This window comes from Vollenhovia emeryi, unplaced genomic scaffold (genome assembly GCF_000949405.1).
Source record: "Vollenhovia emeryi isolate VEMERY1.0 unplaced genomic scaffold, V.emery_V1.0 DF939125.1, whole genome shotgun sequence".
Lineage (NCBI taxonomy): Eukaryota > Metazoa > Arthropoda > Insecta > Hymenoptera > Formicidae > Vollenhovia > Vollenhovia emeryi.
Window position 1 is genome coordinate 755,189 of NW_011967241.1, and position 10,347 is coordinate 765,535.

A 10,347-nucleotide genomic window follows, 5' to 3' on the forward strand; every position below is an offset into this window, starting at 1 on the left:
CAGATTTAAATCTTGAATACAGATTTTTTCATTTTATAAATCCTGATTCTGATTTCAAAGTCACTGATTCAAGTATCAAAAAAGGAAAAATATATTAACACTATATTACTCGCGGATAAAATCAATATACAATTGTTGCGCTTGTTTTTCGATAAAAGTCTGAAAACCAGTACATAGCAGAATGACACAAATAACGAGATGTCGATCACCATTCAATTGATGAGCGATCAAAAAGTAAATATAGGTACTAAATTAATAAGTATTTTAAATAAAATTTGATATATTTTTCAGGGTATTGCACTGACGTTGCTGTGCGCCGTTTGCGGTGTACTGGGAGGTCGACGTTACATCGCTATCCCTGTCGACGGTATCGACGGTATCGATGTCATCGAAGTGAACCCGATCGCACCCTCGCTAACAAGGGTGGCCAGACAAACGGAGGCGTACGTACCAGTTGCTCTATCCAGTATTTCTCAAGACGACCACGAGGCACAGCGTCCTGAGCGATCGGCCACACATGTCCTGGACTACGTCGACTTTGGAGGACACACCGGCTCCAACGGAGCTTTCAGCTGGTACGCCGACTATCCGGCTCATCGTTTGTGATTTCCCCGAGGCAGATCCAAGATCCGACAGCGCGGAGCGTCGTTGATGTAGTAATTAGAAATTATATATAACTGTATATACAAGGCTGCATGAACGAAATTAATCATCGGCGGTCTCTGGAAGATAAAAGACACGAGACTTTAGCAATGAGTTGTAAAAGATACGAATTCGCGGCTTTCAGGTAAGATTTTCGAGGAAGACGGCGTAGCCTCTTATCTTGCGATCCAATATTCTTTATTTCTTTTTCTGGTATTTGTTTACGGTACAATAAATAGTGATGGAGATTGACAATCTCATCGTTCTTGCGTTAATATTCAGCTAAGTATCCACGGATCGAAAAATCCAGCGATGGGGAACACGTCGATCGGTTCTCGCCGCCGCTCGAATAAACCGAAAAAGGTTTGGATTCCTCGGTAAGACAATAGGTACAGCCTCGGGATATGATTAATATTTGTATTTATACAGCCAAGTGTAGTGCCCACACTTTATATACGCGTGTCTCTTTAAAATGTACAGATAGATATACATATACATAAAATACATATACATACGTACACTAAAAACATTTGCTCGTTGAAAGCTCGTAAGCAACGCGCGAAGATATTTAAATTGATAACAAATTTGATAGCGTTTTACGACTGCCTTTTTGCCTCTATTTAATCCTTTTAGTTCCAGTCCAAAAAATACGCACATCGAAAAAAAGTTTTATATCGTAGTCTTACTTTATATCGATTAAATTGCACATTTATTCTCATCTGACGGAGAAGTAGCGTCAATAATACTAATATTATGCACTGGAGGAAAGAATTTGTCGGGCGAGGTCATGCGAAACGAATTGTTTTCCATCTTGATATCGAGAGAGAAATTCGTGAAGATGGGGTGACGCGAAACTTTTCTCGATGTGTGTATTAGGAAGAATTAATTGATCGCAGTAGCCAAAAATAACAAATGTATATCTTTTCTCTTTGAACGAGAACGCAATCCCTTAACAATCTAACGTTACAATATTGCGGCAAAGCAAACATCGTTGCCGGGATTACTCGCGTGAAATACAATCACAATGCGCGTGGCATGCGCTGTGAAATGAAACACTCGCTGCACGCAGCCTCCCGTTGACAGAAACTATCGGTTAATTTTGATTATTTCTCCTGGAAATTTATCGGCGGCTGATTCTATCTGTCTTCTTATTTTCCAGTTACACGAATCTGTAATTCAATTCCCTCGTTCTCCCTTCAAACTTGTCCTTCATCGTTGCCGTTTGTTCTCATTTTCGGCACACCCGCTCATACATTGTGTAAGTACTCGAGTCACTTAAAGACACTTAAGTATCTCCGATCTGCACTTTTCTCTCGTTATTTCTTAGAAAATCAGATACAGCAAGACGTTGATACAGCGGAACCCATCACTACTACCTTTGCAGCTAGTGGCGATAATCCACTCGTCGAAGATATCACACAAATGGAGTTGATTAGTATATTACTGGATGTACGTGTATCTATATATGTATATACACATAGTACATACATATACAATTATGCTGATCACATAATGCTCGCTGTTGCGCATGAAGAGCCACCGAATGTTGTAGGTGCGGTTTATAACAAGTTTTAATATATATCTTTATATATTAAACGAATCTGCTATTGCACTGGTGTCCGAAGGTGTCTGTTTTTTTTTTTAATAATTTTGACAAGTTCTAACATGCAGTTAGACGATTCCGTGTGGGAGTAGCAGAACGATAGAGTCGCCACACATTTAAGAATAGTCATCTCGCTAATCAGAGACTGGCTAGCTTTCAAAGATGACAATCCACGAATATAACTTACATGCCATCGAGGTCTCACATAGTGTACTGGGAGAGTAGAATACGAGGAGTGACCATGGTGGTCGGTGCTTCGGGTCAGGTGGTGCACCAGGCGAGCACCACCTTCTTGAACGGGACGAAGATGGCTCGATCCGGCTCGCTATTAATGACATTTATTCTTGGTAAAATTCCAAATTAATTGTGCATCAAACACCTCAAATTCCATAGTATTTGTCCGAAGGTGTTAAAAAGCGAGTATTACGGCGAAGTTGTCTAAATAATATCAAGAAACAAATGTAGGAAAAACAGCTAATTTGATTTTAGAATTCTTATATTAAAGAATTCTTACGTCTACTTTCGAGAATTCTTCCTTGTATTTTTTCTTTCTGTACTCCAGTACAGTTTCAAATAGGAAAGTATGACACTCGATCTCTACGTATTTTGGAAATAATGTCGCAAGCTTACCAATCGAAGAATCTCCTGCCATGGAAAGAACCATCGGATGAGCCGTTGACGTATGGCAGTTCCACTCCCACATGCGCGTCTTCTCGACCTGGAACGGGACCTACGTATCTCACGCGACCTTGGAGGACCCTGCCCTCCGGCGATATGACCTTCACGAGGTGATCCAGTTTGAGATCTCTTGGTATCTGGAGAGTGCACGGCGAAAACGCGAGCGATTGTAGATTTGCGAATATTGAGAAATTCAATTGACTGAAGCGTAAAAAGAGAATCGCGAACGCGACAGCACCTTTGGCAAATATGGCTTGGCGTCCTGAGGTGGGTGCCAGTCACGAATCAAGTCCGGCTCCGAATGTCTCCGCGCCCTTCTTCGCCTCGCTGTCTGCTTGCTCCAATAATCCGTGCTGACGCTCGATATCGTCAGCATAGAATCGATGCTTCGCCGCAGATAATCCTCGGCCTCGTCGATCAACGACTCGGTGGAGTCTCCGCTGTTTTCGCCGCCGGCCGAGTCTGAGCGCAAGTTGGGCAGACTACCGCGCGTCATCGGGCACTCTGCAAGTTACAATCGTTTTCTTTCATCTTGAACTCACTGTCTGAATCGTAATTTTTTCTTCTTCAAATACCTGCGACATTATGTCACCTTGCAACTTGCCGATTATCGTCTCGCACGTACCTTGGAAGGTCACCTTGGATCGCGTCCTCTTTGGTGCGCTTTTCGAGGTTTTGGAGGAAGTCGACGGAGGGTGTACGTGCGTTGGAGAAGACGGCATCGAGGACCACGTCGGGCGCGGTGTGGAAGTCGCAACCGGTACCCTCCACGTGTCGAAGGACGCTGCTGTCGCTCTCCAGGAGTGTCTCCGCGGTGGACCGCCGACGACCTCGAGACCGGGCGACGGTATCGACGTCAGAGAGCCGCGATATCGCGAGGGATACAGGTCGGTTGACAGCCGGCAGTCGCAGGGACTCGGCAGACCCGTTGCGGGATTGCAACGGGGCCAGTATCCTGCGGGAGAGCCCAGGGACTCGCGTCTGTGAACTTCCGGTGTACGGAGACCACAGCCGCGCGAACTGAGACACGTCTGATGAAGGAGAAAAACCACTTGACCTTAGTCACCGATTCCTCGGGAAATCTTCAACTCCAAAACACTTTCGCGCAAAAATTTCACTCTTACTAAACTTTCCTTTATGTTATGAATTAAATTTTCAATTATCCCCAAAAAGTAAATTCTATAATAAACTATTAAGAATACTCTTAAAAGTCGCCAGCAGTAATTAACAACTGTTCTGAAAAGTCGAAATAGACGCGTAAACATCTTAACTAATATATGTTATTGCGAATAGTATTATCACAGCCCCAGTGGTCGAGCTGGTAAGACGCCCGTCACGGATTGAGGGAGGTCCCAGGTTCGAATCCTGGTTGGGGTAATATTTTTCGCAATAAGAATTTTAATTGCCAGATACGGTCGATAAAAATCATTGATGTTGTAAATTCTATAATATTGAGAAAATATTTATTATCTACTTCACCCCGTCGAGTGTAATGAACTAAACTGTATGTCTATTAATATTATTAGTAACAACTTGAATTTTTTCACGTTCCAGATTTTTACCTGCGCATGTGGCTCATGGCACAAGTGATCCGCGCTCCTCGACAACTCTGGTACCATGCTGGTGAAGCTGATGTCCGACAGCATGACTCTTCTGGCTTCTCGAGTTTTGTCCGACAGCCTCAGTCGGCCGGGCACTCCCGTTGGTAGCGCGAACTTGCTCGGTAGTGTCGTGAAAGTATGCGCGACTTTGTGCGCGAGATAACTCTCGGATCGCCACTGTGCTGGAAGCGCGGAGATGTCCGTCTGGGCGCCAGATTCTCTTCGGGCACCACTACTACGGTCCATCACCGGTCGCAATGGAGCAGAGCCCTTTCTCCGACTACTGGCCAGAGCTTCCCGGTGAATGATAGGTCTGGAAGGACACGCGACGACGATGACAATAGGTACATTATGAAATTGTAGAAAATTAAAACGGATCTATAATGTTAGAAATAGGCAACGACTATCGATCGATTGTCACTCAATCGATCGATAGCTTAATCTTAAGCTGAAAGTACAATCTATGAATTTATTAGATACGATACTTGTCAAGGGATTATTTCTCGAAGCATACTATTTTCTGAGATGAAACCTTTTTCTTCGCCAGTGAGTAATAATAAACTAATGACCAACTGGCAACTTTTATTAGTAATAAGCACTACGTTTTGACTGCGATTCCAGTCCTTCTCAAGTGCATTAAATTAACATAAGTGTGCGCTTACAACATTTGGAAGTCCTGTATGTATGTTAATTTAATGCACTTGAGAAGGACTGGAATCGCAGTCGAAACGTAGTGCTTATTACTAATAAAAGTTGCCAGTTGGTCAAAGAAAGGAAATTAGTTTAATACTATTTAATATTGTGAACCTGTAAGCCGTCGGCGGCGCGGCCAAGGTGTTTCTCCTCGTGACATGCCGCAGAGACGATCCCGCCGTGCTCTCGGCGTCCTCCAGTACACCGCACTTGCTAATGTCAGTCTCAACCAGGACGGAGCACTGCGACCACATCTTGTTGAGCCTGGTGCTGGAGCTCTCGTCGAATCTGTCGACGCTCTCCTCGCGATCGATGCTGGAGCTCTGCGAGGAGACTGCCTCCTCCACGGAGCTGGTCTTTTCACCGTTGCAGACCAACGTCTCGCCCTCCGCCGACTTTGTGTACTTGAGTAAGATGGGCTGGCCGCCAGTGCCAGTGTGCTGCCAGGTCTCCGTCTCGGTAATGGACACCAGGTCCTCCTGCAGGCCGAGATCGCGACACGTCTCGTCCGTCGTAAATATCAGCTCGATGTCGTCTAGCTCCTCCGACTCGTTCTCCGAATGCTCGTTCGGCCTCGGCGAGTCACCCGGCTGACCCTGCCGAAGTACCTGAGACTGATCCACGTGATCGCTGAACACGGAATTATCGCCGTCGGAGATGGACCTCAGACTCAAGTCTTCGGGATCTTTCTCGGGTATGTCTAAATGATCCATATTAGCTGTGTCGCCTAGGACAACGAAGAGAGAACACGTTTAAGAATATTTTCATAAGATACATTTTTGTTTTCTAGAAGTTTGAGACCTCGTTTTCAAGAAAATTGTCCCTATTTACGGAATCGTTGAAGGACCGACTGTTCTACCTGAGATTTCCACTCGCGGCTCTTCCTCGTTGCCAGTGACATTCGTTGTCAAAGTCGCAGCTTTGTGATTCTCATTTTGGGAAACGTTCAGTGTGGACGCCACCTCGGTAATTCTGTTGCCAATTGTGCTTCTGGTAACTGCGGTTTTGGAAGATTTTGACGAATCCTGAAACTTGTCGGATCGGCCAGCACGAGAAGACGGGTCGGGACTGTTGCTGTTGCTGCTACCGCCGCTGCGTTCAGAGGCAGGCTCGTTGAGCGCGTTCTTAGCGTCAGTAGCAAGCTTCTTGGACACGTCCATGGTGGTTTTCTTAGGATCCGTCGGCTGGCTGTTACGTGGAAAAATTCGATGAACGTGCCGTCGAGCTGTCGATTGAAACCGAAGGATCCATCTCCCGGCCAGCGACCGAATCAACTTGTACTCACTCCATGTGGGCTTCTACGACGAGTCGGACGTGTTTCGATTGTAGCGGAGGGCTGGTCGCCGCATCGCACGAGAACTCGCAGCTTCTACTCAGGATCCTTCGCCTGAGCACGTGATTCTCGAGGGTCAGGCGGCCCACCGCGTCCACGTAGCTCTCGCCGGAAAAACTCCCGACGCTCTCCTGCAGTCGGCGGAGCTCCTCGCGCGACGAGTCCAAAGCCGAGCGCAGTGACACGATCGTCTGCATCACCAGGACAAGCCGAAACTGTTTAACTCGACGAGAGGTGCGTGGCAACGAAAATGATAATAAAATCCCCTTTACACATCTCATTGTATTTCGTTGAAAATCTAGGAGTCAATTCTGTATCTTGCGACACAGTGAAAATGCTAAAAGCGATTAGTCTTTTTCTAAGGAGACAGGGGACTCACTTTTAGCATTTTCACTACAGTGTAGGATACAGAGTTGACCCACTAATCTACGTCACATAAATGAAGGCGAACGCACTTCTTTTCATTTAGAGATCAATCGCGGTTGGCATTTGAGGGGCGAGAATCTTTAAATTACGATTCAAAATCTGAAGGTCTGTTCGCGCCACGCGCCCCACATGCTCCTGTTTACCCCAACGACCAATACCATCATTTTATTTACGATTTATTGTAATGGACGAATTTGTTATCTCAACCATAAGATTTTGTTCGGCTAAACAACTCCATGGGAACAAAATAGTTTGCTGTTGTAACAGATATGATTTAAGTGACGGCATTGGGGCAAGCAGGAACATATTGGAGCGTGCGACGCGAACAGACCTTAAGATCCAATGGGAGAGCGCCAAGATATTGCAACATAAATGAAGTAATAATAATACAAATTACTTTAATAATAAGTAACTATTTTATGTAAACCGCGGGCGGATACTCTGACTGAGAGACCAATTTTGTTGAGAAACGAAATAGTTTGATCGAATCATTTTGTTGACTGAACATGTAATTTGGTTGCATAAAACGAAGAATATGTTGCCGAAAAGAAGTTTAATGTTACAACAGCAAACTATTTTGTTCCCACGGAGTTGTTTAGCCGAACAAAATCTCATGGTTGAGATAACAAGTTCGTCCATCACGTCCTATATAACTGTATTTGTTGCGTCAACGAAATGTAATCAAACTTTCCAACTAGATCTTCTTGTTCCATCAACTGAAAAATTTATTCACTCGCAATCCAACCAAGAAATTCAGTTGAGTCAACTAAATTTCGTTTCGTTCAACAAAACGAGTCTCTCGGTGTACGAATTGCAAATAAAACAACGGTTCCCCGGCCAGAAGAGAATTAATGATAAAACTCAATATCGAAAGGTGCAAAGGACGAGTTTGGACGCAGACAGCCGGGAGGAATGCGCAAGATGAAGCGGCGACGTGTCGTACTTGGTGCAAGGCTCTTATGACGTCTAGTCCGGGTATTTCCGGGGATGGCAGGACGCCCCTGAAGAGCCTCTGAAGAGACGGCTGGCCAGTTGTGGCTTCCATGCCTCCACCACCCCGCCTAATGTTTTCGAGTGGATCCTACTACCGCCACGGATCATGCCGAATTTGCTGTTGCCCCTTGCTGTTTTCCTCTTTCCCCCTGCAGCGAGATCCTTGTCTCTCGACCGCGGAGCAGCTCCCGCTCGATTCAGGCGAATCTCTTCATCTCTCGGCGTTCCTCTGCAAAGTACATCGCTTTTTCAAAGGACTGATCGCCGTTAACGTCAGGTAGTGTCTTTTTCGCGTCGCTTTTCCTCTCTTTACATTTTCATGCAATACTTTTCACGCGTTAATTTCCTCCTCTGTAAATTTGTTTCCTACAATCTTGGTTTAAATGCCACGTCAGCTTAGCCTAAGAACATTTTGCTACATCCTTCACTGCTCACATTCCTTACAAGCGAACAGTTTGCGTGTAAATGTCAGCATAATAGACAACCATTTGCTTTTACAGTATAAATGTTAACCAACGTTGCATAATATAAAATTTGATATAAATGCTGAAAGGTGAAAGGACCTTCTTGAAAAGGGACACTGAAAGACCTCCTCTGCGAGATGTAACGGTAAAAATAAAATCGAAGGACAAAATGTATTCACAGGAGGGAAACGATCTATCAATCTTCAACCGATCCCTCAGTCCACGGGGCCTCGAAACTGAATAACTGTCGCAGATAAGTCTAATATTACATACTTTAGAAGAGCAGCAAGAAACTATAGCTACGAGTTAACGCAAGAAAGCAGAATCGATGCGCCGTTACAAAGAGGAGCAAAAAATTGCAGCTGCGACGAGCTGATGCAAGTAAAATCAATGATTGGTAAAATTAACCAGTCTTCAGAAAGTGTCGGCGAGATTTTCAATATCTTGCATGCGTACGCAGGAAATGGGAAAACGTACAGATAAACGTACAAAACGTACGGAAGTGCACAGAGATACATATTTACCCGCGTATATTGTTCTATTTACTCTTACAGCAGCTTTTCTCGCACGATTTGCGTCGCATTTCGCGGCCGAAGAACGCGCCCGACTCGTCGAAGGGACCGCTCGCCGCGCGAGCGGGCCGTCGCGCGCGATTCGCCCGCGCTGGCTCACCTCTGCGCTCCGGGGGATTCGGCGGCGAGCGGAATCGGCGTCCCTGGAAGTATCGGCGATCGGCGGGGGCGACTTCACGTCGGTGGAAATTAATCGAGGTGCCGTCGTCGCGCATCGGGTGTGCGTGTCGTCGTCGGAAAAGCGCCGGAAAATCCCTAGAAAATTGGAGCCGCCGCCGCGCGCGCGGGCAACCCCGTCTGTCCGTCGGCGCGAGGCGCGCTTCTCAGGAGGAGGCGCGCGTCGACGCGTGGCCCGAGCTCGTTGCCGCCAGGCGATGCCCCGTCATTTTTCACAGCGAGGCAGGTACGCGCGATGGACGGTCGGGAAGCGCCGCGGGGAGCATCGGGGACGCTCCGGCCGAGTCGAGACGAGTCGGACACTTGCCGCGGAAAACTGTTGACAGCGTCGACGACAGGCTACGGCGGCGACGACGGCAATGACGTTGGCGACGATCGATCCGAGCGTTCGATCGCGGCGGTCACATTGACGACGACGGGGGCCGGGAAGCGCGGCCGGGCGGGTGCGCGAGGACGGCGCACGGCGAGGAGATCCGAGGGGCGGCCGAGACCGCGCGAGGACGTTCGATCGCGACGAGCGCCGACGGTCGGCCGCTCACGGCGCCGTGCGAGGCATCGCGGCATCGCGCGCGCGCGCTCTCTCGCTCTCTCTCTTGCCCGCGGACACGCTCTGGCACGTCGCCCGCGGTGCCGAGATTGCGACAGGGGTGTTCCGCGTCAAGTGTCAAGACCGCGAGCTGTCAGCCGCGCGCGATGCAGACGACGGGACGACGCGAGCGCAGCGAGACGCCTCGCGCCAGGAGTGCCAATGTCCCGCGCAGGGTTGTCTGGTTGTCTCCAAGACTTTTTCTCGACGCGTATTTTTAAAATCCTTCGAAAAGACCCTCGGGAATATGAAAGCGTATCTTGTAAATTTTCTTCTAATAGATTAGATTTTAAATAGTTGAGTCTTGGGTCCACGATGCTAGAAATCGGCCCGAGATTTCGATCTACAGACTCGATACCGTTTTCGCTCGGCTGATTCCAGCGCCCTACGCCCATTTTCATTTTTCTGGAACTATTTCGCTACACCCACTTTCAAGCACTGCCGATAAAGCCTCCACTTGGTTCGCGTCCGTGCTACGCCCATTTTTTTAAGCGGGTAATGCAGTGCTCAATTTTGGTTGTGTTCCGGGCTGCGTGCATGAAATGTCGGTAACGCGAGCGAGCGAGAATTAAAATGTTA

The 10,347-nt window shown here is 47.1% G+C and overlaps 2 protein-coding genes across 3 annotated transcripts; one reads left to right on the plus strand and one right to left on the minus strand.

Moving 5' to 3' along the window:
* The first annotated feature begins 198 nt into the window (after nucleotides 1-198).
* Nucleotides 199-2,285, plus strand: LOC105569301. The gene is made up of 2 exons (XM_012025656.1): nucleotides 199-234; nucleotides 286-2,285. The coding sequence occupies exons 1-2, from the start codon at nucleotides 199-201 to the stop codon at nucleotides 604-606; spliced, it is 357 nt and encodes a 118-aa protein (XP_011881046.1). The 3' UTR covers nucleotides 607-2,285.
* LOC105569197 lies at nucleotides 1,046-9,386 on the minus strand. Of its 2 annotated transcripts, none has more exons than XM_012025420.1 (10): nucleotides 9,106-9,386; nucleotides 7,920-8,198; nucleotides 6,503-6,741; nucleotides 6,077-6,405; nucleotides 5,332-5,944; nucleotides 4,486-4,837; nucleotides 3,549-3,954; nucleotides 3,162-3,427; nucleotides 2,876-3,060; nucleotides 1,046-2,570 (listed from the first exon to the last, which is right to left on the minus strand). In XM_012025420.1, the coding sequence occupies exons 2-10, from the start codon at nucleotides 8,019-8,021 to the stop codon at nucleotides 2,507-2,509; spliced, it is 2,556 nt and encodes an 851-aa protein (XP_011880810.1). In that variant the 5' UTR covers nucleotides 8,022-8,198; nucleotides 9,106-9,386; the 3' UTR covers nucleotides 1,046-2,506. The 2 variants fall into 2 exon arrangements, with proteins under 2 accessions (XP_011880810.1, XP_011880811.1); XM_012025421.1 differs by lacking the exon at nucleotides 9,106-9,386 and adding an exon at nucleotides 8,958-9,082.
* Between the last annotated feature and the right edge of the window lie 961 nt (nucleotides 9,387-10,347).